Source organism: Pezoporus flaviventris, unplaced genomic scaffold (genome assembly GCF_033815535.1).
Source record: "Pezoporus flaviventris isolate CSIRO_AGI_PZ_B2104156 unplaced genomic scaffold, CSIRO_AGI_Pfla_v1 ptg000023l, whole genome shotgun sequence".
Taxonomy (NCBI): domain Eukaryota; kingdom Metazoa; phylum Chordata; class Aves; order Psittaciformes; family Psittacidae; genus Pezoporus; species Pezoporus flaviventris.
In genome coordinates, this window is record NW_026892571.1 from 12,312,690 (window position 1) to 12,340,220 (window position 27,531).

A 27,531-nucleotide genomic window follows, 5' to 3' on the forward strand; every position below is an offset into this window, starting at 1 on the left:
CTGCACCTGAGCCTCATCCCCCAAAACAGCAGAACAGAAAAGGGGCTGTTTCCTTCTCCAAAGCTGGTGCATTGACAGAGAGCTCTAGCACAGAAGCATATACCCAAAGCATATTACTTTTAATGATTTATTCCTCAGCATCATGCATAAATTGTACATGATTTCTGCCTGTAAATACATGACAACATGTGGATACCCACGGAGCACTGTTTTACAGCCTGGGCAGCATCTGCTAGCGGTCACTATTCCAGACATGCTCTAGTACACCCATCATCAAGCAGATCCTGCTCTCCTCCCACAGTCAACACTTTACCACCCATGGCCATCATCCACACTGGATGGCTACAGGGCTCCTGCTACTCTAATACACAGACAGCAGTTACCTGGGAGCCACGCTGCTGCTCCTGCAGCTTGGTCCAGCAATGGTCCCCTCTGCTAGGGGCTGCTTCTCAGCAAAGTCTTCAGACTTGTGTCTGCACAGCCCCTGTGACAGATCCGGTGGTGTTTCACCTGCTCGGAAGACACAAGAGGAGAGACAGAGATCTAAGCTTGTTCAGCCTTAAGGAAAGGAGGCTCAGGGGTGACTTTATCACCATGTTCAGTATGTAAAGGGTGGCCACAAAGAAGATAACTCCTTTTTACAGGGGTCACATGGAAAAGACAAAGGGTGATGGGTACGAGTTAATCCTGGGGAGGTTCTGATTGGACACAGGAGGAAGATTTGTCCACAGTAACAGCCATCGGAATAATCTGCCAGGGAAGTGGTGAACTCCCCAACACCGGACACGTCTAAGATTCGGCAGGGCAGGGTGCTGGGACATCTGCTCTAGGTCATGCCTTGCCTAGAACGGTTGGAGCGGATGACCCGGGGTCCCTTCCAGACTGACGTCCTGCGGAACGCTGCCTGCCACGCGTTTCCTTTCCTTCTACTGCCACCTCGTGGAAGCGGAGGGAAGGGGCGAGCTCCGGGGCTCAGCGCAGAGCCCGGCCCCGCACGGCCGAGCTCCGCTCGGGGCGCTCCCATCGCTCCCCCGGGACAGCAGCAGCGGTTTTCTGCTGCTCAGAGCAGGCGCAGGGCCCGGCAGAGCGCGCCCGGCATCACCCATAACCTGCGGCGGGGTCTTCGAGGGGGCCATGGAGGTGCTAGGAGGGCTGGAGCAGCTCTGCTCTGGAGCCAGGCTGAGAGAGCTGGGCTGGGTCAGCCTGGGGAAGAGAAGGCTCCTGAAGGGGAGACCTGAGAGCAGCTCCAGTGACTGAAGGGGATACAGGAAACCTGGAGAGGGGCTTTGGAGAAGGGCCTGTAGGGACAGGCCAAGGGGAATGGCTTTAACCTGCCAGAGGGGAGACTGAGATGAGCTCTTAGGCAGAAGCTCTTCCCTGTGAGGGTGCTGAGGCGCTGGCACAGGGTGCCCAGAGAAGCTGTGGCTGCCCCATCCCTGGCAGTGTTCAAGGCCAGGTTGGACACAGGGGTTGGAGCAAGCTGCTCTAGTGGAAGGTGTCCCTGCCCATGGCAGGGGGTTGGAACTCGAGGAGCTTTAAGGTCCCTTCCAACCCAACCCAGTCTGGGATTCTACGATCTGGCCAAGACTCCCAGGTGAAGAAAGCAGCCTGAAAGGCTGTCACACATAGGGGATTCTTTGGACAACTGCTTTTGAGCATTTAGTGCCCATGGAAGAGACAAGTCCAGTACCTTCAAAGTTTCCCCAATGCTTTCCCAAAGAAGAGGACCCCCAGACAGAACAGAAACACACCTCAACCCCCACTGTGCCCATCCATCTCCTGCCTCGAGCTTCCTCAGACAGAGCACTGGGGCTGGGTCCTCCGCTGTTTCAGACTGGCAGCAGCAGAATAGGGTCTGAGGGATCTGGAGCTGTCCCAGAGGAGGCCAGAGCATCAACAAGAAGCTGTAAAAGCCTCTGGGCGTTGGCACAGGTCATTTTGCACATATAAAGGATCTACCTATTCACTCTTCCAACCCCACCTTCAGAAAGGACCTGCATACACAGCAGTAGGATTCCCTCAAAGCAAGACCTGTGTAGGCCCTGCATGGAGCAAGACGCAGATGTTAGAGAGGACACACAGGGCCTTACCTCAGCATCCTCCACTTCCCAAGCACAAGGCAGCACAGTGGCAGGGACACACAGAGCACGATCCTCACAGCAGCCATCAGGATGCAAACAATTACCTCTTCCTGTGGCAAGCTGTCTCCTCTGCCCAGGGTGGTGAAGGAAACGGATGCAGTTATCTTGGAAGAGCTTCACAAACACTGCACTGAGTTCCAGCAGATCCGAGGCAGAGCGGTGCAATCACAGTTATCACCGCCATGTGGTGCTCTTCAATTTAGGGTTCTGAGTGAACGGACAGTGGATATAATGATTCCAGTGGTGAGGCACTGGAACAGGTTGACCAAATAACTGGTGAATGCTCCATCCCTGGCAGTGTTCAAGGCCAGCGTGGATAGAGCCTTGTGTGACATGGTCTAGTGTGAGGTATCCCTGCCCATGGCAGGGGGGTTGGAACTGGATGATCTTAAGGTCCTTTCCAACCCAAACCATTCTATGATTCCAATTTAATTATTCAGATACTTGCTCAGTATCACCCAAACTGACCCATAAAACAAACATGGGAACCACCAACGTACTTACCTGAATCATTAAAACTTCATTTCCTACACACTGTGGTGTTCAAGTTGTTGAGGACTGCAAAGCTGTGGAAAACCTGACACTCAAACCTAAGCACTGGTCTGTGTTATGGACAGACTTGTAAACACCAAGATGAGCGAGATCTCCCAGGCTCATAAGAAACTGTGGGGAACAAGCTGCTGTTTGGGCTAATAAATCATTCACAGCAAGGAGATACAACTCCAAGTTGAGAATTGTTGAGAGAATTCAGGCAACATTTGATAATGCTGGGGGGGGGTAATTGCTAGAACAGGTGTAACTTCCCACAGACGGGAGGACGTCTCCTCCCCTGTGTTTTCTCTAAGAATTTCAATTCTCCTCTCAAAACAGGGACAAAATAACATCAGGAAGATGAGGAGAAAGCTCTATAGAACACCAAGAAAGCACTAAAATCAACTCTGCAATCTGTGACTTTTCCTCCCCACTCCAGCAATCATCTTTCCTTAATTTGAGCAATACTCTCCTGGGCTATCAGAACATCTGCTTAAACACACTCAGATGTGTCACCTGCATGCAGAAAAACCCATACAGTTACTTGCCAGAGCACAGCTCTTTGCTTTACAAGCAGGTGGAGCAATATAAGACATTACTACAGCCTGGTGGAGTGGGTGAGTGAGCTCTTCACACCCACCAGGAGCTACTCTGGCCATCAGCCTTCACCCCCAGCAGCACAAGAAGGGCCAAATTGCTCCAATCTACTACATCAGCCTAGGACACAGAAGCTTCTAATTGACGTGGTACCATGTTCTCACAGACCGTCCCACACTAGAAAAGTCAGTGCTTATAAATAAATATATATATATATATATAAAATGAACTAAAACACAATGAGAAAAGCTCAGGAAAGGGTTTTTTTCTGTGGCAGTACAGGACTTGTTTCCCCAACAGCTTGTGAGTACAACTGTTGCAGTTTAATCGACAGCTTTGACTTCCAATTTAGGCAGGTGTCTGAGCACAAACCCTTAAGCACCTGCATGAATATCAAAGGAAAACTCATGTCCTCTGGACTTGTAAATTAAACAGACACAACTGCAATCCAAAGGAGTAAGAGTTTACTGCCACACTGATTGTAAATCATCTTGTAAGACACCAGGGAAACATCATACACATGGAAGACAGGGCAGACTCCCAGTGTACAGCACTTTTAAAATGCAAATGAAAGTCAATGGGTTGCAGACCTCTTCTGTGAGTTCTCTGTCTGATCCTCCTCATTACATTCATCCTCATACTGCCCCTCCTGCCTTTAAACCACAGATTTTGCTCTCTTTAAACGGCTCCCGGGCTGCAATGGGAATTAATCCTTTTAGAAAACATCTTAATTCCACAGCATGGGTATGTTACCATCTCCAGCAAGCTACATCCATCTCTGCATCTGCATCATTTACCATGGGAATGAAAAGGTTCCTGGAAGTCAGGTTCCCTGTTGGCAAAGCACATGCTGGGCAGGACGCTTGGATGCTGGCTCTGGACCTCCCTGATGCCTGGAAAACCATCTCCTGATGGCACAGCAGAAGACAACACTCTAAGGTAACAGACCTTGGAGTTATCAGGCCAATAGTTCTCACATTCAACATGAAGTTCACCTCCCCTCTGCCCCTCTAAAGGACATGTATAATGATCTTATTTTATAGATTAACACACTTTTGAACACACAAGAGACTGGTTTCCCCCCAGTCATGGGAGTAGGCAGCAGTGCTAGCATTTAAACCTGGCAGTCTCCACATCCCAGCATCTGTCCTAAATGCTGCAGTAGCAGCTTCATCACTGTATATTGACAGAGCACAGAAAAAAAACATGCTTTGAAGCAAACAGTTATAGGGATATATTTATTGCATTGCAGTCTTGGCAATTTTAAATATAAACATTTACATCTGGAAAGCAGAATGCTGCAAATTCAATGTGTTCATAGCAGCATCAGCTTCCCAAGAAACAAAATATTTAGGAAGACAGAGAAGGAATTACAAACAAGTTACACTCTTATTTATCACCATTTGGCCAAAACGTGGTATTGCAGCTGTGAAACAGATATTGAAGTCACCAAATCTGACCTTGAAGACACAAGTAATTTCAGGACTGAAGGGTGTCATTGTACCTGATATCCTGCACGTTTTCAGTGTGCCGAGACTTAAGGCTAACAGTCAAGTGCCTGAAGAGGGCAGATGATGTATGTATCTGCATTACCTGACACATTATAGTTTTAGTAGCAATACTTAGCACTTATGTAGCACTCGCCACTTCCCCGAATCCCTGTAGGGTAAGGATTGCTCTCAGATGGGTTCCAGCTGCAGAGCACGAGGGAAAGGGAAGGAAGTGGCTTGCCAAGGCCTTTCAGTGAGCAAGTGGCAGTAGAGAGATGGGAATTTGTCCCATGTCAGCGTGGTAGGTCACGCTGCTCCTCTGTGATTCATTAAGGAAGTTTTATAGATGACTAACTGGTTACCAAGTCCCAGTCCATGCGACTGCAGTGGATGCGTGCCCCGTTTGAAGAGGGGTCAACACAACTGCTCCCCTCTTAATGCCCATTGCAGTTTTAAAGAAGCCAAACGCTTCTCTCATTTTCTCACCTCAGAATGATGTGTCACACTGAAGATACAATGACACAGCTGCACTTTGCTCTGAAGCTCTGGAAATCAGAAGCAATCGCTATAGAAGCAGGAGCAGCTTTCATTTCTTTCCTGAGGGAGAGCACTGATCTTTTGAGAGGAAAAAAGGATGGATATGTTTTTACACAAGCTGATCAAACTACTTTTCATTCTAAACGAATACAAGACTGACTGAAAGTCTCAGGTGTACTAATTTTCTTCAGCTAAGTCATCCAAGTGTATACTATGAAGCTAGCAGCTAATAAAATAGTTACCCAGAAACATCAGAAGGCATTTTCCTTCCCTGACAGGCCTTCACTTCTACCAGCTAAAAGCAAGAGCACTTACAGTGACATCTAAAAGGACTTGTAAACATCATGAGACAAGCCATCTCTGACACTTCTCCACTAAGGTAGGCCTTTTGCCTGCACCCCCAGGAAGCTAACAAGGATAACCAAGCCTTTCACCATCCCTGCCTCAAAAGGGAAAATTTGCTTACTTGTTTTTTCTCCCACTGGGTTTCCTCTGCCAAGTTTTAGAGGCAGGATGAAACGTGTCAGTTATTAGGGATGGAGTCTGGCAGAGACCCCTGGGGTACAGTTGTACTGTGAAGCACTCACAGCATAACGGATGCTGCACTCCAGAACTGTCTCTGCAACTCCTCCTTCACCTGCAGAGCACAACTGCCCAGTGCTGGCCAAAGCATGACAAGAGGGTACAGGCTGGAAAGCACCCTCACACTCCAAGGAGTTATCACAAAGTAAAGTAATTCCTCTCTCCTCTCCTTTCAGCATGCCATGAAAGCCTAGAGCTGGGGAAATGTACAGAGGTCCATGTTATACTTACAGTAGATTATGCACATTCCTTTCCATCAAGAAAAGTTTCTCTCAAGCACACTGACCCTCCAGTGCCCACCTGGAGGGGGACCCTCACACATGCCTAGTTCTTCCCAAGTGGCCTGTTTTTTATTGCCCAGGCTGCTAATGGGTAAAAAATAGCAGCAAAAGGTGCTCTTCAATAGTGAGGTTTTACTCCACGTTTCTGTCATTAACAGCTGATGTTTGTCCTGCAGATACATGGACAACTCCTGACAGAAAAAGCTGTGATGTCTTACAAAGTGTTTTATAAATTAGCACAGAAGACTACATGTAACCTCCTGAAAACGGGTGTCCTTCTAATGACACTCACTTCAAAAAGCACCTTTTGAATGCGAAATGCATATTACTGGCGATGTGAACAGAACAGGACTTCAAAAAAACATAATAATATTTATCTGAAGGTGAGACAGGCACTACTGGAAAAACGTCTGACAGAGTTAAAGACTCTCAAGGAAAATGTGAGTGCATTCTTCTCTTTTGGTCCAAGTATACCCAACCAGGGTATTAGTATTTTTGGTAAACTGAAAAATAAAGCTCAGCTTGGACTCTATCTTCCTTTGCTAGATTTATAGCTCATTAGACAGAAGGATACTGCTTAGATTTTAGGTCTCAGCCCTTGGGTTCTTATTGCAAGCGGTCGCCCCTCTCTTCCTCTGTCCACCTAAGTCAGATCTCTCCACTATGTACACCTTGAAAAACATTGTACAGGGCAGCACAAGAATAAACACAAGAATAAATACAAAATCCCCTGTATTTATCTCCTTATGAGCAAGGATAACAGCGACAAGAAAGCTCTGCATGGAGCTAATGCCACAGATGTTAGGGCTGTAAACTGTTCCTTCTCTAGAAACTCTCATTGTAAAGTCAGACTGTTGATACTCAAGTCTACAAACTGAGCCACGCATCTTTCAGCTCGCACCTTGTGCATGTTTAATTCACCTACCATCACACCTGCAAACCGGGAGAATTACCTCGGAAATTACTTCTTCAGTGAAGAAGTAACTACTCCTTCTAATGAAGGATCACCTTCCTTCACTAAAAGGGAAGTATTTACCATCTCTTCTTCCAGCTGTGGCTTCATACATTTCTATTTGTGCATCTTCATAATATCCAGGGGAATGGATATTTTTGGTTTGTAATATCGTAATTACAGTAAGAATTCCATAAATTCTGTTACAACAAAGACTGTCTTAGGATTGCTACAGTATAAACTTCAGATTTTTAAGCCAATGTCAAGAAGCAAAAGCATGAACTGAAACAGTTCTGGGATGCAGAAGATGCATGTTTCAGCGTTTATGTCTTACACTTTGCAACGCAGGCAGGAGAAAAAGCATTAATTTTAATCATGAATTTTAAACATTAATTTCTTAATCTGCAGTATTTTTCAGTTATGCTCTGAGGCAGACACTTGCATAGAAATCAACAGCTTCTAAGGAAAGAGCTTGCCTGGCTGAAGCAATCAGCATTACTGCTACTGTTGCTGCATTGCCTCTGACAGGGTGTAGCACTGTGCCTTCCAACTTCATCCAGTTGCAGAGCTTGCAATTTAAGATAGTCATTATAATTCTGACCTGTTTAATCAAAGGCAAGAAATTTACCTGGGGATACACATCTTCAGAAACTGAGTGTTTTCAGTTTGCTGTCCCTGCTGCCTTTCCATTTTCTTTCAAGATTCTGGATGAAATCATTGTTTCCATCCGTCCCACTTATGTCAGTGCTGGCAAGCAATAGAAACAGTAAGTGTGGACAGCATGTTGGGCAGGATGCTGGCTTCAACAAAAATTAGGTATTTTTTTTCTCTGCTGCTTTTTCTTCACCCACAGTGATTTGTAGGTGCAAGCAGGTGACTGCAACAGCAAACTAAGCAAACCTAGCAAAGAAAGTAAGTAAAAATATTAAAAACCCCCAAATCAGTTTACTCCAATCAATCCAAGATACACAATTCTTCTGAACAAATAATTCCAGAAGTCCGCAGAGAACAGTATGAAAACCAAGAACAGCTAAAGGCAATCTGGATGCAAAACTAGACAGGGTATAATATTTCTTATTATAAAAGGGAAAAAAGAGACCAGTGGGCAGTCAAGCCTACTCCTGCTGAGAGACCTTGCCCTGCTTCCAAATGATGCAGAAGGGAAAGCTGCGTCAGAAACAGCAAATCCAGAAACTGAAGGACAAGAAGCAGATGGAAAACAGTTCTCGCTGGCTACTTCAAGTAATCACCTGGTGAGGACATGCCAAATACCTGTCACTAAGCAGAAAACAGCCCCGAACAACTTCCAGGCAATTAACAAGCTGGAGAAGTCAGTGGAGAGGTGCCACTATACCCACACCTTTTACAAGCTCCTTTTCCTTTGACCTTCTCCATTCTACTGCCACAGCCCTGTTTAAGATGTGTTCAGTAAAAATAAAGTACCTGTGCAAGAGGTTTCCCCAGGAAGTTATCCCAGCCAAGATACCCACAACCACGACTAACACAGCAGCTCTCAGCCTGATTTTCCCTACCAGCTCCCTGCAACCCCATGGCACAGCAAGGTTTTATGCTGTGGTTCCATAAAAACCCCTTTCACACCATCTGCAATCCCTAGGATTATATCACCATACAAATAAAATCACTCTTAACATAACCATGAGACTTGGCTCTCTACTGAACTGTGCTGGCAATGGAAAGACACATGATGACACCATGAGATGGACCTGTGACATCACCTATGACCAGGCTGAACAATGTCCTAAAACACTGGACAGGTTGCAACCAGGACTGGGATCCTTTCCCGAGGTTCTTATACTTGGCCCAAAGCTTTTTCACTCTCACACAGCTTGCTCTTTTTCTTAAGACAACCTCCTGCTCCTCCTCTCCATTCTTTAGCACAATGACTCGAGGTGTGTAGGCTCACATATCTCCATGACGCTGCAGCAAGAGAGGAACTGCTAGAAGCAGACAGCTTTTTGAACCTGGATTTTTATATTGAGTTTGGAAGAGGAAAAACGTGGAAATAAATAACCAGAAACAATCAATAAATTAATCAAACTTGTTTGCTTCCAAGGGCTGACTTCTTTTTTCATAAACAGACTTCAGTGAGGTAGACGACTTCACTTCAGAACATCACATTCGATTTTATTTAAAGAGCAACTTCAGCTGAAGTATTAAACACGCAAGTGACACACATACAGGATCGCTTCCTTAGTCACGATCATGATGCTTGAAAGAGACTAAATCACAAATGTTATGCATGAAAGAGAAAATTCATAAACTAGCACTTTGATAACAGACTTTAAAAAGATACAATGTGAGAGAAAGTAGGGAAAAGGAAGACACTTTGGAAGATCTGAAGTTGCCGAAGAGGCTGTATTTAGGAAGCAGCTTGGAAATAGTTAAGAGGTGGATCAGGAAGTAGGAAACAACCACCAAATAAATGATTAAATCTAAATTGGAAGAGAGACTTTTAACTAACCCCACAGATGAGACAACCATGAGAACAGAGGAGGAATAGTTTAATAATGAGGTAGAGCAAAAGAAGTAGACAAACTGGATAGTTCTTAACCAGGTTTGTTGACTGAGGTGATGATTTTGGACAAAGGTGTCAGTGATGGTACAAAAATCAAGGCACTAACTCAAGTCCAAGCACCAGCACTTTTCATAAAATGTAAAAAGAGAAACTTGTAGATGTGAAGCAACAAACACCTCCAAGGTTTCAGAGAAAAGGTTCTGCTGAAAGGAAACACAAGGTGGTATAAATTGGGCAAACCAAGAGAATTAAGAATATGAGGTAAAGAAGAGCAAGAATTGAATTCAAAGTCATAGTACATAGGCCTGAGTGGAGATCTGACACCCTTTGGTCAAGCATGAAGGAAAGAGGAGAGGTCAAAACCAGTAGCCTTTGGCATGAATGGAAAAGGCAGAGATCAGTCATCCCAAACTGAAAGAAAAACAAACCAGTCAGAAAGCAGAGGGGGAAAAGCAACCCACAACCAAAACCATAACGAAGACAAGCATTCAGCTGCTACAAAAGCTGAGGAGAAGTCAGGAGCAGAAATAAGCCTCTTGTTCTAGCTTCACATTTCTAATAATTTGTGAGCGTTCTGATTAGTTGGCAACCACACAGGAAGCCAACCAGGAAAGGTTCAGAAACCCAGGACAACTGGGGGTGAATAAAAGAACAGTCTTCCTAAACCAGGATTAGAATGTCCTGAAGAGATAAAATACTGACAAGAGAAGGAGGTAGGGAGAACTGCAGACCACATGAAAACACAACCAAGAACAGCACTAAAAGGAGAGGAAACAAGAACCTTCAAGAGAAGAATCTTTTCAGTGCCCAGTCTCAGATCATAGCAGGAAGGGATGACACCAATAAAGTTATGTATAACAAGAAACTGTAGATATTCTTTCCTTACCCCCTCTGATGAAACTGATTTGCCAACAGTACGTTTTATTCTGAGGCACTTCTGTCCCAGGCTGAACTTGGGTTTGCAGCTCAGGGGCCCTTGTCATCTGAAACATTGCCATAAAAGTTTCAGGCTCCCCCAGAGGCATCCAGCTGCTTTGTGTGTCCAGAAACTCCTGCTAAACGATTTCTGTAATCCACCCAAACCCCAGACATACCCCTAATGACAAGCAAGCAGCATGTTGCATTTGCAGCAACAGAAATACATGTCACTGAGAGTACATGTCAACCAGTTTGAAGACTTACGACCTCTATATGCAACACAAGCCCTACTATAAAGCAATTTCCCAACTTCATCTTAAACACAAAGCGTAAGTCAGCTGAGATGAATATAGGAATAGCAGTATGAAATCTACTGTCCTTTCACAACTAAGGGAATAGACTAGATAATGTAACAGCTTCATTTACCCTCAAACTTCTACATGTAGCTCTCTTGGAAAGCAGTTATATGATAAGCTGACTTTGACTTTTATACTTCAAAACATTTGTAAGCGCACCTCCAAAGCTCAGTTTAAATGGAATTAGATGATACATCATTCACATGGATAGGAAAGACCCATGAAGATTTCTCCTCCGTAAGAGCTGCTGGAAACACAGCACCTCTAGTTTCAATAGAGGGAACTTGAAAGGCGCTTAGATACAGTACAGTTGTGCCCAGCACAAACACTTAAATCTGAGAAGAAAAATGACATCTTTGCAAACTTCACTATTACACCAAGTAGCAAATGGGTGAAATATGGAAGTACAATTTGCCATCTGCAACCACAATATTTACAGAGAAACTCCAAATATGGAGGCCTGTGGATCAGCTACATTAGCTGCTTGCTGGTGACACAGGGCTAAAGCACAGCATACAAAACCAGAAGCCCAAGCTTTGACATTGTAAAAACAAATTAATGTCCTTCCATTATTCAGAGAAAAAGAGTAGTTTTCAGTTGAGAGGCTTTCTATCATACAGGGCATTAGAGAGCTAACTGAAGAAGCAGCTAATAGCCACCAAGTAGCACATCACTCCACCTTTTCATACTTCCAAAATGACTGTCAGAACTGTCTGGAAAAGAGAACATCCATGTAACAGCAGCAGATAAACTATCAGTTTCATTAGCAACCTTCTTTTGAGATTACTCAGAACATGCAAACAAAAACCTTAAGCTCCTTAAATGTGGGCCACAATTAGCTCCTGTAGCCGAGTACACCAATATTCTCTTCCAGCCCTCTCTGTTTAGCTTCTTTTTAAGGAGCAGTAGGATCTGTGCCCATCTCACAGAAACAACTGCATTTCTGACCCCGTCAGCAACAGAAATCCCCAACAGAGATCTAAGGGGGCTGCTTTGGCATCAAGTTCAGGATGCTCCAGTTAGAATTATTTCCCCTATCTTGTTATGGCAATGGGAAACCAGTCACAGTACCATCATACTTAACGAGAATGCTAAATAGCGATGTGAGCTGCAGCGGCAATTCATGCTATCAAATAAATACACTGACAAAGGCTCAGCTAAGTCAATGTGCTAAATGGACAAGCAGGACATTCTCTCCTCGAATAAAGATCTGGTTTATGTGACGTGTGAACACCTGCTGATAATCCACTTTGGGCCGCCTTTTTCTCCGTGACTGGCTTCTTGTACGGGTACCACCAGCACTGGCACCCTCTGTGCGGGCAGTCCCGCTGCCCACATCAGCTTCACCTCTGGCAGTCAGATGTGAACTGTCACCTGGCATCTTCTTTTCTCCAGCTCTGCCCAAGCGTTTCTGCCTCTCACGCTCATCTTCTGCTCTCCCTCGTCCTGATCCAGCTTTCGACCCCAGCATCTGAGAGTCATTTGTCAGGGCTAGCTCCTCTGAGACAGTCTTTGAGTCAGCTCCCTTCTTTACTGAGGAATCCTGCAGCTTGAGTCTGTTAAACAGCTGTAAAAGAGCATTTGTGTATATGACCACATTCATAAAACAAGAGGTGCTTGTTCAGCATTACTATGTGGTATTTGCATCTACAATCCCAAATCAGAGCTCACAATACAATAATGAGTGAGGAATCTTTACCAGCAATAAAGACTATGTTTTCTTGCCAAAGTCCACCAGTGACATAAGGTGAATGCATCTGCTGCATGCACATGAGTGCCTTCATGTGAGCACCAAGGAATTTAATTTGGGAAGCAATACTGATGTGTTTGCATTTAACTTTGGTCCAGACCGACAGACAGTTACCAAGCTGCCCCATGATGGACCTTTTGTGTTCCCCAAAACAAACTAAATCATGCCATGCGGGTATTCTGGGACATGAGCAGGCCGCAAACAATAGAAAAATAATAAAAGCTAGAGCAACAGATCCAGAGCACTGTATGAGCTCATTAATCTAAGGATACATGTGCTGAAACTGGAAAAGAAACTGCTTTTACTCTGGCAGCAGGCAAACTTTTATGAAATACAGACAAATGAAGAAGATTCTCGGTTAGCCTGTCCCTTTCCCAGCAACAGGACAGAACACCAATCCCTGTGAGAGTGGATGAAGGAACAATGGCAACTTGATTATTTTTAACTAATCTTTAAAAGAGGAAGGGTGGGATCTATCAGAAAACAGATTGAAATGGCAGGAGTTTGAAAGTAAATTCCTCATAATGAAATCATTTAAGTGTTTTTATGACACTTCTCTGATGTTTGAAAGGCCCAGAGCTCTGCCATTCAATAGGCACAGCTCTGACACATCTTTTCTTCCCCTTCATTGTTCAGAATTTCATCTATCATCTCTTCAGTTCTCAACTTCATACACATCATTTTTGTAGCTGGATCCTAGAGAGTGTCTTGCTTCAGAGCAATGTCCCAAATCTTGGGCTTCATAGTACCTAGACCAGAAGTTCAACTGACCACAGAGATGTACTGTTTCATTAGGTGGAGACAAAAACTGCCACTCCATGAACATGGGTGTCGAAGTAATGCACTGCCAAACGTGCACAGGACAAATGTGAACCAGATCAATCATAGGTGCAGCAGAATGCACTGAACAAATCAAAACCCAGAGTGATCTTATAGAATGTCAGCATGTTGCACTACACAGTGGTAGCAACTGTGATCTGATATTAGCAACTCCAAAGTAGAACTTCTCTAACACTGAACTATGACCAAATTTCAAAAAGGTCAGAAAACTGCTTTGTTCTGATCTGAAAACCAGTTCAAGTCATTTTTGCAGTCATCTGTAATAAAAGGAGGTAAAGTACTGAAATATAAATACAGTCTTCCAATCAATGCTCCCCTTTTACTGCTTTGAAAAAGGAGACACTAAAAAGGCAAATGAGAGCTGGAGATGGCTACCTACCCTGGTTAGTGAGAGCTGAGGCTCTGCGTAGAACGCTTTGCCCATCACTGGTTTTCTGTATGTCTCATCTACATCTGTCAGGGCCTAGAAGACAGAAGAAACAGAAAGGTCAAGATTAAAAGAAAACATGAAGAAGCTCTGGACCAGCTTTGCGTCACAGCACTATGGAATTACGTTCTAAGAGAAAAACCATCCCAGGAACAAGCTGTGCTTTGAAGCTGGTTTCTTAATCATCCAAGTTGTAGTGAGCTACAAAAGCAGCAGCAAAGCCTGGCATCTGTCCTGCACTACTTGCAAAATCTCTGTGAACCTGCAAAATCCACCCCCACTCCCCACTTCCAAACTTTTCACAGCTCCATGCTCACAAATATTTAATAGCTGTTTTTCCATCGCTGTCTTTAAAATCTTCATGAGGTGGAACACAAGGAAAAGCTTTTGTCGCTGACATCCCAATGACATGCTAGTGAAAGAAAACAAAGAAGTGGCTATGACTATAAGAAGATTGGGTTCTGCAGAGAAAGCTTCGGAAGCTTCTTATATTCCTCATATTCCACCTTCTTGAATTCTTATACAAAACCTTTGAAGATCTTGGGAACTCTTCAAAGCTCCTCTCTCACCTAAAACTTCTCTAAGATGGCTACTCTCAGATGTACCAATCCAACACCAGGCACCACTTTCACCTGTAACCCAGCCCTCGGTGCAAGAGCAAATTAGTTTTATGAACCACAATACCACATTAATCCTCTCACAGTGTAGTTTGCTCAAACCTATCACAAATTTCAAGTTTTCAATATACCAGTTATAAATCAAGGATACAATAACTAAATGAAAAGTAATTACCATATTCCAGAACTTGTCAAATGCAACCAAAAAACCTGTGCAGACTCCACGAAGTCCTTTGAAAGTGCGGATATGGACATTGATTCTTACACCATCTCGGACACAGCGATGAAGTTCCCCCAGTGGGCTGCCTTCATGGACTAAACCACAAAGAGAACAACACAGGTTTTCAACAAAATACATACATAAACATATGTATATACATATGTGTGTCTAAAAATATATGTAAGAATATACTATGTATATTCCTATAGACATAGAGTGGAAGTACAGCAGATCTTGGCACAACACTTGTCTTCACAGCAAGAGAAAAGAGAAGCCCTGGAGCACTGTAATGCACTGCAGTTGTCATTACTAGACCATCTTCTTTTAGACTCTTCTTACAGTGGGACAGCAAAGACTTCAGAAAATATGAAGGCTTCGCTTTACATAACTCACAGCCAAAACAGCCTCATCTGAAAATCTTCCTGCTGCATTTCAGAAACATGCAAAGTAATGCTAACCTTAAGCAGAAGTGGTTCAGAGGGAAAAGAACATTCACAGAGGCAGAGTGAGTTATGAAGACAGTGCCTAGTTAAGGCTACCTCAGCTTAGGCACTTTACTCAATAAACTACTGTATCAGGTGTGTTCCTTTTCTTTACACGATTTCTGAAACAATGACTGACTCAAAGATCTTCAACTAACTAAACCAGATCTGTTTAAACTGATGAAAATGGATTGTTTCAGTTGAACTTTCAGCAGGCAGCAGAACACCCTTCAAAGATGCACAAGTCTTTGCGGCAAAGAAAAGAAATTACTCTACGCAACAGTCATCGATGAAACCAGCTAACCCACAGAGCACTAATCCCAGACTGGTTTGGGTTGGAAAGACCCTTTAAGCTCATCCAGTTGAAGCCCCTGCCATGGGCAGGGACACCTTCCATGTGTGCAGGTTGCTCCAAGCCCCATCCAGCCTGGCCTTGAACACTGCCAGGGATAGGGTAGCCACGGCATCTCTACGCAACATGTGCCAGTGCTACCCTCAGTGATTCCTTCCCCCCGGTATCCAATCTGAAACTCCCCTCTTTCAGATTAAAGCCATTCCCCCTTGTCCTGTCACTACATGCCCTGTAAGAAGTCCCCATCCAGACTTCTTGTCAGCCCCTTTTCGGCACAATGGGATTCAGGAAAACATACAGCTTATCTGATAGGAACACGCCTTATCTGCACACTAGAAAATCTCTGCAAGTGTAAATTACCTGGAGGGGTAGATATTATTTACTTTACAACTTCCACCTACACCACAGCAAAGTCATTCCAGTGCTAAATTACAGCTACTCATTTGCTTGTGCAAACACAGCCCCAGGGTTGCTGTACAATTCCTTCTGAGAGCCAGGGAAAAACACTGGTCTAAAATCTCACATGGTTCTTCATATTAATAAAATATCTGAGTCAGGGATGATCTCTCGCCTTGTGCTTTAGGGACCACGCATTCAAGGCCTGATTTGCACGCTAGAAGATACATCCTGTGAGTGTAAAGCGTTGCCATATGACAGCTGATCTGCGGTGTTTGCCTGCATGGTAATTCTTAGCCACAGCAGGGAAAGCTAAAGCAGTTGCCTCTGAATTAACCTAACAACATTTATCTTTTGAGATCCACTGTTGTCTTGCCAGCCCTCTCCAGCTGGGTAGCTGGAGAAAACTGCTTTCACACAGAGCATAAGCTGCCTCAGTACCTCCCAGCTCTGCCTGTGGGGGCCTTTTCACAAGTCTCTCTGCTTCTTTCAGCCAAAGTGATGAGGAACTGATGTTCTGGATGTGCAGGAACCACAGGTGACACCATCGCATCATCAGATGGATGCTTTTAATCAGAAAACACTCTTTCTTTCTACCCAATTCTGACAATCTACAGCATCTTATCAGAGTCAGATTTTAAATTCCAATGCTCCCTTTATACAGGAAGTTTATCTACAACTTCTTGTGAAAATCCACATCCTGTCTATATTCCCAACTATGCCTTTGACTGTCAGCACCCCATTAGGCCTGGTGGAGAACACTGCGGCTCTACCAAACCTAGACAAGACACACTCTTCCACTTGCCCTTGCAGCTTCACCAGGGCAAACCTTCAACTTCACTTGATCAAAAGGGCAGAACACAGAATCCAAAAGCCTTTAAACAATCTGACATCCACTTCTGGCAAAACAATAAAACCAGCAACGAAAGGAATTCATTTCTGCTCTTCTGCAAGCAGCAAAGCCTGGGGTGACCAGGCTCTGCACATAGATAGAGTTGCCTGTGGCTGCTGATGCTGTTATGTACCAGGATGAATAGGTTTTCAATCCACAAGGAAGGATGTACCTGGTTGGTTTTGTACTCTAAACCCAATCCCTATTTGTGTACAGTAAGCACATGCTTAATACCAGGATTCTGAAGAATAGCTAATAAATTACTGCAAGCCAGAGGGTGAGTACCCCAGGAGGGAGAAAATAAAGATACAAACTCTGGTGAAGTTCAAGTCCCTGTCCTCAGGGCAAGGTTTTAAGAGGCAAGATTAAAAACAAAACCAAACCCAAGCAATAATAGCAAAGCAAATGAGAACAGCTGAAATAACCCAGAGCACTACCAAAGGCCTTTCTAACTGCTCTGCATTAACCACCTGCACATGAGTTCTCTGCCCCTTTGGTCAATGCAAAGTTAATTAGGAATAGCTTCTCCTGAACTGATCCAACACAGGCACTGCTCAAGCAGCTTCCTTCTCACTTTTGTGGCTGCATCTGAAATCATGTCTTGTGACAGGCAAAACGTTAGCTCCATTTTACACTTCTGACCCACTGAATTTAGGGAACACATCGTACCTTGTCACTGCTACCTGGGAGCACAAGGATGCAGCAAACCACCCATCAGTTACTTTCAGACGCAGCCACCACCTCAGAACCCAGGCTTCAAATGTGGGCCCATCTGCAGTGCAGACAGACCCCCTGCTTACAGGAAAGTTATTCTTAAAGCTCTCCAGACTGCTGAATAGCACTTTTCATGGCAGTTGTGCCAGTCTGCTTCAAAGTCCATGCTGCCCAGCCTTAGATGTGTGCATATTAAGTATGTGCTCTTAATGGAACCACGTAATTTATTTGCTAGACCACCATTAAAGTTAATTTTCACAGTTGGGTTGGGTTTGGTTTTTTTCTTTCCCCAATTCCATCACAGCATCCATTTAGGATGCTAAATCAGTATTTAAGGTCAGTTCATCTGGAAATCCTACACCAACAGAGCCTCTGCATTTGTGCAGAATGCTAAGTTGATGGGACATTAGCATCATGCAGTGCCTACAGCAGTGAATACATTATGCTTTGACGTCTAAGCAAGGACAAAGTTCTGCTTTGGGCACTGAGGACTGAACATTCTGGGCTTTGCCTTTATAGAACAACATCATTAAAGTGATGCTGGTGATTAGAAGAGATATTTTGATTCCAAAAAACACACAATGTGTTTAATTAAGTGCACTAAAGCTACATCTCATTTGATAGCAATGCCAGCTGATGCTTGCGTTGGCACACGAATTGCACCCCTTCACGTGCAGGGGCTATCGTCCTGACTGCACCCACAGATTTACAGGAGAAACTTGTATCAGCATCACAGCTGCCTCCAGCCTCCCACCACTGTCCTACCATCATGGTATTAGAAATGCCAGCACTGTATTTATGCCCCTGAGACATACAGTTAGTAACTAAGATATATATAGCAGTGTGCTACAGACTCATGCCGAGGTTATTATGATTTAGTCACGAGCTGAACGGGCTCAAATCTGATTCCTGGTTTAAAAAGTGCACTTTCAAAAGCACAGCAGTATCGCACCCTTTTTTCCTTCAATCAAGAGGATCAACATAATCAACCACACAGCTGAGCAGCACGTTACCATAGCGAGTGTCATCTCTGAATAAGCACTCCTGTGAAGTTCACCGCTCCTCATACGCACACGGTTTCCCCGCTCTCTCACCTAACACACAAGCACCGTTTTCCACCCGGATTCCAGCCCTGCCCCTTCCCCACCACCCACATCCATTGTCCCCCAACCGCCGCCTCCTCCAGAACACAACCTCCCAACTCCCCAAACTCCATCCCAGCTCCACGCCTCCGGCCACACCCGGGCCCCGCCGCATCCCTCGACCCCACGGCTCAGCTCCTACAGCGTTCCCCCCTCAGCACCCGGCCCAGACCCGCGCCTTCACGCCCTCCAGCCCTGCCTGCAGCCGCCCCGCGCTCCCTTCCCCACCGCAGCACCCCTCCGTGTCCGCCCGCACTTACGGGGCATCCTGGTGAGGACGTTGCGCGGTGCCCGCCGGCGCCGGGCCGTGCCCCCGCCCTCGGCCGCCTCCTGCTCGTGGCCCGCGTTGACCATGAGGCTGCGGAGGCGCTGGATGCGCTCGGGGTCGGCGGCGGGCGGGCCCCGGCGGGCGGAGCGGGAAGCGGGCGGGCCGCGGCGAGAGGGAGCGGAGCGGCGGCCCCGCGGGCGGAGCAGGCCGCGCTGGAAGCTCTCGTACTCGGCGAGGTTGTTGAAGCAGGGCGCGGAGGGGAAGGGCAGCGGCGTGCTGGCCGAGTACAGCGCCAGCAGCGGGTCGAAGCGGCTGGAGCTCACGTCCAAGCGGCTGGGGCTGGGGCAGCGCTCGCTTCCGACCCGGCGGCGCGGATGCCGCGGCTCCGCGCCGCCCGCGGCACCCTCCTCCTCCTCCATGCCGGGCTGCGGGCAGGGGCCCGGGGCACCCCGCTGCCGCCAGGGGGCACTGCCGTCCCGTCCGGAGAGCCCCCCCTGCGGCCGCACAACCTTAGCGGGTCCCGCGCTGCGCGGGGAAGGGAGGGCAGAGGCCGCGGAGCACCGCCCGCGTCCGGGGCGGGCCGAGGGGCGGAGTCGGCCGCGCCCGCGCAAGGAGCCGCGCCAAGTGCGGCGTTCTACGGCTGCCCTCGGCCCGTGGCGCCGTGCAGCACCGGGTTTCCCTCTGCAGCCCCACAGCTGATGTAGGAGATCGCCGCCGCGCAGGGAACGAACGGCACCGCCCTGGCCATGAAATAGCACCTGGGCAAACGGTGGTTGCAAGGGAGTTTGCATTTTAACCCGTAAAAAGGGTGTAAAGCACAGGAACAGCAAGGCCCCGTGTGTTAATGCTGCAAAGCAGTTTTACTGAGACGGATTCCATCGCCTCCCATTAATCTTCCAGACCTGGGTCCTGTACGTTTGTGGTTCCTGTTACGGAAGGACTCCTTACTGGGTCACCGTACGGGACTGCTGCAGCCGTAGAAATCCCTACAGGCACAGGCCGCAGGTTGAGCTGTGTGTGGTGCTAACACCTGTCTGCTGCTTGAGCCTTGGGGAGATTTATTTCCCCCTACAGCTACAAAGTCGCCGAAACGACTTGACGCATGACAACAGCACAGGGATTTTCTTTCTCCAGCATTTATATTAATGCAAATCAAAGGGTATGGTTCTTCAGCTAATCCGTATGTTGGTTCTAAAGTCTGCGTCCATATGCACGCAGATGCATTTATGTATTATTGTAAGGATGACCTAATATACACACATATCATGTACATACATTCCACAGTGTATTTATGGATCAGGTAGTCATAGAAGACAAAAAAGGTACATAATACTTTCCATGCATGAATCATGGTTGCCAAATTTCTTAATCTAAAACTTTGACTTCAAAATCCAGCTGTTACCACCTCTGGAACAGTTGCTTTAGATGTAACGTCCCAAGTCAGGCAACAGATAGCAACACACAGCATCTCAAAGGAAAGTAAACCCCAAATCAACATGCAAACAGGAAGGGCTTAAGGGTCAATGGTGAGTGCAATGATTCATCTGGAATCATCCTCTCATAATCCCTCATATCCTCTTCCTGGGAATTACACATCCCATTCTCCAAAGGAAATTCTATCCCCATTCTCCCACAGAGTCTGCTTCATGTTAAACAACACAGCCGTGAAAGGGAAGCCCTGTGATATCAGCAGCACATTGGGTCATCGTTTAATCTCAGGAAGAACCTACAAAGGTGTAGTTTACATCAGCACCTTGTGGGTGGCTTTTAAAAAACAAAACCAAACCCAAATACACATCGCCTTAAATGTGTAAGTTCTTCCTGGGGGAAGAAAAAAGGAAACAGAGAGCAGGCTGCTGTACAAATTCATGGGTAACTAATTCAGTCCCACCTTAGCCTTTGCTTCCAGTTTTATGGCCAGTCCCAACTCCTGCCTGTCTCTCCCTTAGCAGCAGCGTGCCCAATTGCTGTTCTAGCAGTAATATCCTTATAAATACCTGTTCTATCATTATAGTTGTATTTCTATACTGAAATAGGTTGTTTCTCTCCAATCCCAGCTGCACTGGGACAAGCTCCTTTACCTTGGCAGAACTATCTCGGCTCAGAGAGGTTGTATGGATTTAACTGTTTGATTAATTAATTGATTGTTTTCCCTCTAACCCGTACTGTCAGGAGCACTGTCTTGTGTCATCCCCAGGAAAATCAGAAGACAGCAGTACAAAACTGGTTCAGCGGCCTCTTTGCAGGCACCAGAATTTCCAGTGGTACCACTTTTCACTCTGCTGCCCAGCAGGAGACACACACCAACTCTGCTGCCGGGCACAGAAGAGGAGAACACAGTGTGTACTGCCCATGGCCTAACAGACTTCAAATCTCTACCATACCTTGACTATTAATTCCCCTCTCTGCAACTTTCACCCATTACTAGTAAAATTCTCAGGAAAATAAAGGCCCAGTAATAAACACAACAGGGAAGAAATTATTATTTTTATTTTTCAAAAGTATAAAAAAACTGTACATTTGACAAAAGCTTTGAAAATCACAAAAAACTGCTGGGCTACTCCCTTTGTGTGAGGATCAGAGCAGGCAAACAGCTTAGCACTGATCTGATTAAACACATGAGCCTTGAAATTCAATACTAAATGCCAGTTGAAGTATTCTGCCCCATCCCTGGCAGTGTTCAAGGCCAGGTTGGATGGGACTCGGAGAAAAGTCCAGGCACAAACTTGCCAACAGAGTTTTCAAGTTGACAATCAGGTTGTCTTGACTGCGGTGCCGGGAGACATGGGGGATGTCCCCATATGGCTACAGGAGACATCCTTATATAGTCCCTGGGCATGCATACATATTCATGAGGCTATGTATGGATTACATTAGTAATAATAATACATTAGTAATAATAATAATAATAATGTAATCTACATTAGTAGATGGAACTACAGGCGTGCACCAGCACACCCGGCAAGAAGAACTGGCATGGTTTAAGCTCAGCCAGTAGGGTTGAGATAAGAACAGTCCCGTAACTAAGGTATAACACAAAACCACTACTGCTGCCACCAGTAACAATAATGATAAGGGAAATAACAAGGGGTGAGAGTACAATCACCCACCATCCGTCAACCGATACCCAGCCCAACCTGGCAGCGATCTGGGCGTTCCAGGTAGCTCTGTCCAGTTTATATCCTGGGCATGACATGCTGTGCTACAGCATAACTCTTTGGCTAGTTTGGGTCAGGTGTCCTGTCTCTGTTTCCTCCTGGCTTCTCCTGCCCCTCCTCACTGGCAGAGAAAAAGACTGAAAAGTCCTTGATCGGAGTAAATGTTACTTGACTCACCAAAGTCTTCAGCTGGTGCTAACAGCACTGTCCTCAGGCTAAAGCCAAAAACACAGCACTGCACCAACTACTAAAGAGAAAAATGACTGCTACAGCTGAACCCAGGCCAATGATCTTTAAGGCCCCTTCCAACCCAAACTGTTCTGTGATCCTATTCTGGCCCATCGCAGTTGAAACAAACAAACAAACAAACAAAAAAAACTGCATTATTTTCTCCTCTGCTTTGAGCTGTTCAAATACACAAACCTTTTTATAGTTTGGCAGTTCAGTAAAACACTTCATTTAAATGCTATAGAAATGCAGGGCATTTCTGTACACTTTTTCTACAAATACGCATGTTCAAGAAAGGAGCAGTCTTCAATTATGATTCCTTAACATTCAAAATCTACTAGGATTTTAGCTCTCCATCCGGGCATATCCTTGTACGTCAGACAGCATACTCAGAGATACTAACTATCCTCATCCAGAATCTCAGGGTATTCCTCCCAGAACTGGTCCCCGATAATGTCACAGTGCAGGGGAACAACTTTAGTCCTAGTCCGAGTCACTTCAACTTCCTTTTCTTCTGCTTCCTTGGGCAGTTTCATTTTCTTAGTCATGACTTCATTAACCTGAAAATACAGTTGACACATTAGCACACAGGAAAAACTCCAGAGGAAATTCACAAATGGACAAGAACCAAAGCTACAGAAAAAGGATGCACACTACATAGCATCTTTTGAAAGAAAGCCTATTCTCAGTTCAACCGTGAGCAGCTGAAACTGCATGTCATCATCACATGGCTTGAAGAAATGACCTTCAAAGTCACCTGATTCCAAATGTTCCTGAATAAAACACAGTATTTAATTTGGAATTATATAAAGCAAATGGGAAATCATGCAAATGTCATTACCAAGAAAAAAATATGCATAAGGAACAAGTAGAATGTATTCCCAGGTGGAAGCCTCTATCCAATTAGGTCAAACGAAGTAATAATAGGCCAAACAAAGAAACAGTAGGCCAAAAGGTCAGAATTCCTTTGCAGTGGAAATACCTGGGATCTAGTCCTGTGAAGAAGGGCCTGACACAAGCCCCAACAATTATCATATCAAAATGACAACGGTCATTAAAATGTAGTTTTTCAGGAAGCAGAATACTTCCTGCATTTTCAAAACTGGTAACACCAAGAAACCACGGGTACAGTTCCTTAAACAAAGTAGATTTGTCTAGCAAAAACATCAGTCTTGTGTAATTCACAGAATCATTCATGTTGTAAGGGACCTCTGGAGATCACCTAGTCCAACAGCCCTCAGCCATTGATACATCTATTAGCTCAACAGTCATAATTTGTACCCAAGTCACATTTCAAAGACCAGTTTCTATGCTATGCTCATAGATACACATCTCTCAAAAATATCTCCAAAATAATTACACATCTCACACATCATTATAAGGTAAATATGGTTAGTTAATACACAGACATATGTTAAATACATAGACATATATTTGGGATATAGCTGGTGATCTTACAGTGCAGCTTATCTGCCATAGTGTCCCTACTAAAACCATGAGCTTGAAGCAAGTGGGAAGACAGCTTTTTACCTTTTGCCATACTAAGACAGTTCCTTTTCTGTACATCAGAGGTTCATTGTTGTAGTTGATGTTGAATTCAGAAAAGAGTATTTCATTCTTATCTCCAGCCAAAGTCCCCTGAGGGGAAATGAAAACAGAAAATACTTTTAAAGAAAAACAAACAAACTCAATCTCCAGGGTAGAAAAAGGGGGAACATTGGATGAAAGACTGATATTTAGGCAGGTTTTCACCTTGAAGTCACAGGGTTTAACTACCTCTTCCAACAGAGGAATTACTTCCAACTGCCAAATGAGGATATTAATACAGAGAAGGTTTTGTTGTCTGTTTGGTTACATCTTTCAGACAAAGAGATAAAAGTCAACAGACTCCAAGAGAAAATGATCTGCTCAAGTCTGCACGTTCAGGCAAAATCCTACAGAAGGGACTGGGAATCAGTACTAGCTGAATCCTGCCATAATACTTCATGCATACATATACTGGATGTTTATATGACATTTCTATGCTTTCTGAACTTGCTAATGAAGGATTAAAATCCTACCAATATTTGTCCAAAAAGACAGTGTTTTCCAATCAAGTTAGCATCTGTACAATTGAAGAAGTTGAATCTACATCCACAAAATTATTATTATAAGAACAGACAATCCAGCCATGGCTGCTGGGTAGGCAATTGCAGCTTTACAAATCTTAGCATTTTCTCTGGAGCTGGAAAAAAACATGATCTAAAGAGACTCTTACCTGCAGTCTATCCTGTGCTTGCACTGGTGTCAAACCACTTCGCTGTACAAGCATCCAAAACACTGTATTATAAAGGTTATTAATATGGCCTACAGAAAAAGAGAAAAGAGAAAGAGTATTTATCAAACCTCAGTGACTACTCGGAAAAAAGAGCTTTAGTTTCAGAGCTGTACTCAAGAAACAGCCAAAAAAAAAAACAGAATTAATAATACCAGTTGCTAGAGATGATATGATCTTTCTGATTAACTCTTAAGGTACTGCATATCATAAGAATTACTAGAAGACACATTTCTTTGTAATTCTGAAATTGGAGAGCAGAGAGTGAAGACTGTTTCTGTGAGAGCAGAGAGCGAAGAGTGTTTCTGTGTAATCTAAGTTGTCTTCATTTGAGCAATAGGGATTAGCTACCAACAAACGCCTAGGAAGTAAATCCAAAGGTGTGTTCTGGTGTGGAATATACAGCACTGATTGAACATCCACATCTCTTCAAGATTCCCCTGGCTAAACAAACTTGGATCATAAAAAACAGTAAGTTAATTCTATTAATATTTGAAATATTTCTTGCGCTGAACTCACTCCCAGGATGCAACAAATATGGTTGTAAACTGAAGGCTCAAAATTCCAGCCAGTATTTCTGTATCCATACAAAGCACAAAATGATGCTAATATTGTTGATTTAAAGCTATCACCCTACCTGCTGATACCTATATACACTGACAATAAAGGCATTTGTATTCAGAGATGAAGACAACTCAACTGCACAAACCCGTTTTCTAGAAACACTTACAATCTGCTTGTCTCCAGCTGAGGTAGTCCTTTAAATTCTGGTTGCTGGGATACAACACAATTCGGGCATCGAATCCTGGTGGGTACAGAAGTGGCTGGTCCTTGAAGTAATCCTTCCAATAGAAAACGTAACTTGAGGCAAACTGGGAGACCACATGAGTCATGAACTTGCTTGCAAACACAAAGCAAAAGGAAATAGAAAGAAACACATCAATGTGACTCGTATCTGTGATTATCTGAGGTGTAGTAGCTATTGTTCTGGTGGACAGCAACATTTCTTAATTAACAGCCCAACAGATGAGCAAGGACAGTCTTCTGAAGAACAGGAAGTACTGAGAATCAAGGAAGTTTGGAAAAAGTAACATTTTCTTAAAAGAATGTTTATTCTGTCAATGCTTGTTTCCAACGTTTCTATCATCAATTTTGTTTCTAAATCTCTGTATCACTGAACATATTTTCCTGAAGGATGACTAGCAAACCCTTCACATGAAAAACCTGAATTAGATACACTGTATACACCCAAACACAGCCCAACTCTTAACTTTTGTATGTAGATAAAGACAAACCTAAAGAATTAGAGGTTTAGAGATGTAGCATCAAAGCAGCTGTTACCTTGCTCTTCTTTTAAACCATTTACTCTTCTTTTTGAAGACAAAACTGTATTCATCACTCTGTCCATAAGCAATAGCAATATCCTCCAGTTCTTCCATCACTGTCTGGGCACACTTGGTCATCAGATGAAGAGCACGGTCATCATTTGGCTTTTTGAACTCATGCTGCTCAGAAAACCTTCAAAGCAAAAATGGTTGAATAAGAACCCCTTAAGAAGCCACTAAAAATGACATCCCTTTTAGTTTCCTCACATTTGCCTTCTATCAATATGGATTTCCAGTATCCTGTCAATACAGAGAATTCGCTCCAGGTATGAAAAGCAATAACAAAAAAACTTTTTATACACTCTGGATAACCCATTCTCTTTCCTGTCAGTATCTCAGCCTTATTTGTCTTTCACGACTGGGTTCTGTATTTCACTTGGAAAGGATGACAAATATAAACTCACTTTCTCCCATGCTGCCTTTTACACTCTATCCAATACAGGCAACATTATCATTTACTTCTTAAAACTTGACAGCTTTACCAGAACTCTTTGACAAACCCAGAGACCAAATCCCCAGCAACGGATACATCATCTAGCACTTGAGAACTGCGTTCTATTGATCTCCAGAAAAGGTGAACGCCGCACAGACACCGACACCAAACACAAATAAAAACCGCTGTACACCAGTTGCTGGCCTTCCCCCAGCAACTGCTGCTCCCCTCAGACACTGGTATAACCGTTTCCCTACCACGCTGCCGAAGGCACCGTTATGAATCAAACCATGGCCCTCGGAGGCAAAGCACCGGTAGCAATCGGAGAGGCAGAGCTAAGGCCTCACTCTGGGGGTGAGGGGAAAGGAGGAGTTGTTAACCCTGCGGAACCCGCCCAGGCCAGGCAGGGGGTTGCCAAGACTCCCGCATGGCGGCAGCCAGGGGCCCTTCTCTCGGCCCAGCACTCACAGCCAGCATCCCAGCGCCTCCAGGGCTTCGCGCCTCCGTACCCCGGACCCGTCCCCCCCCTCCACTCGCTGAGGCGCCGCCAGAGCGACCACACTGCCAGAAGCGCCCCGGCCATGAGCTGCCCGCCCGCCCTCACCTGTGGAAGTTGCGGCCGTCCAGCCGCACCACTATCCAGCAGTTGGGCAGACAGGTATCGTCCGCCTCGAAGTCCCGCACGTACTCGAACTTGCTTTTCGCCATGGACAGGAGGCGGCGGCAGCGGCCGCGCAAGCTGCACGCCCACCACCCGCTCCCGGCCGCCTTAGCTCCAGCGGCCCGCCCGCAGCCCAGCATGACCAGAGCGGAAACGGAAGCGGGGTGAACACCCCTCCCTCGGGGGAGCCCCTCTGTGCGTCTCGGCGGACCTCTCTATGGTTACAGCCTCGTCCCGGGGCGTGACCGGCGGCGGAGCCTCCGCCAACGGTCCTCGAGGCGCGCCGTTGGTGGGCGTTGGCGGGAGGGCGCGGCGAGCTTTGGCATCAACG

General features: G+C 45.2%; 2 protein-coding genes across 4 annotated transcripts; both read right to left on the reverse strand.

Moving 5' to 3' along the window:
- Nucleotides 1-10,378: 10,378 nt before the first annotated feature.
- Nucleotides 10,379-19,509, reverse strand: LSM11 (LSM11, U7 small nuclear RNA associated). Its single transcript, XM_061456802.1, has 4 exons — nt 19,014-19,509; nt 14,731-14,870; nt 13,891-13,974; nt 10,379-12,488 (listed from the first exon to the last, which is right to left on the reverse strand). The coding sequence occupies exons 1-4, from the start codon at nt 19,438-19,440 to the stop codon at nt 12,084-12,086; spliced, it is 1,056 nt and encodes a 351-aa protein (XP_061312786.1). The 5' UTR covers nt 19,441-19,509; the 3' UTR covers nt 10,379-12,083.
- Nucleotides 19,510-22,798: 3,289 nt separating this feature from the next.
- On the reverse strand, nt 22,799-27,370 carry THG1L (tRNA-histidine guanylyltransferase 1 like). 3 transcript variants are annotated; one of them, XM_061456803.1, is made up of 6 exons: nt 27,144-27,370; nt 26,063-26,239; nt 25,452-25,621; nt 24,665-24,753; nt 23,938-24,045; nt 22,799-22,967 (listed from the first exon to the last, which is right to left on the reverse strand). In XM_061456803.1, the coding sequence occupies exons 1-6, from the start codon at nt 27,338-27,340 to the stop codon at nt 22,806-22,808; spliced, it is 903 nt and encodes a 300-aa protein (XP_061312787.1). In that variant the 5' UTR covers nt 27,341-27,370; the 3' UTR covers nt 22,799-22,805. The 3 variants fall into 3 exon arrangements, with proteins under 3 accessions (XP_061312787.1, XP_061312788.1, XP_061312790.1); XM_061456804.1 differs by lacking the exon at nt 27,144-27,370 and having other exon boundaries at nt 25,452-25,617; nt 26,063-26,194; XM_061456806.1 differs by lacking the exon at nt 27,144-27,370 and having other exon boundaries at nt 25,452-25,526; nt 26,063-26,129.
- Nucleotides 27,371-27,531: the final 161 nt, after the last annotated feature.

Coding starts and splice junctions, on each gene's coding strand:
- LSM11 (XM_061456802.1), bottom strand. CDS start 19,440: ATGGAGGAGGAGGAGGGTGCCGCGGGCGGCGCGGAGCCGCGGCATCCG. Junction 13,975..14,730: donor TTGACAAGTTCTGGAATATG/GTAATTACTTTT, acceptor TCTGTCTTCTAG/GCCCTGACAGATGTAGATGA. Junction 12,489..13,890: donor CTCAGCTCTCACTAACCAGG/GTAGGTAGCCAT, acceptor GCTCTTTTACAG/CTGTTTAACAGACTCAAGCT.
- THG1L (XM_061456803.1), bottom strand. CDS start 27,340: ATGCTGGGCTGCGGGCGGGCCGCTGGAGCTAAGGCGGCCGGGAGCGGG. Junction 25,622..26,062: donor TGGTTTAAAAGAAGAGCAAG/GTAACAGCTGCT, acceptor TGTGTTTGCAAG/CAAGTTCATGACTCATGTGG. Junction 24,754..25,451: donor CAGCTGGAGACAAGCAGATT/GTAAGTGTTTCT, acceptor CTTTTTCTGTAG/GCCATATTAATAACCTTTAT.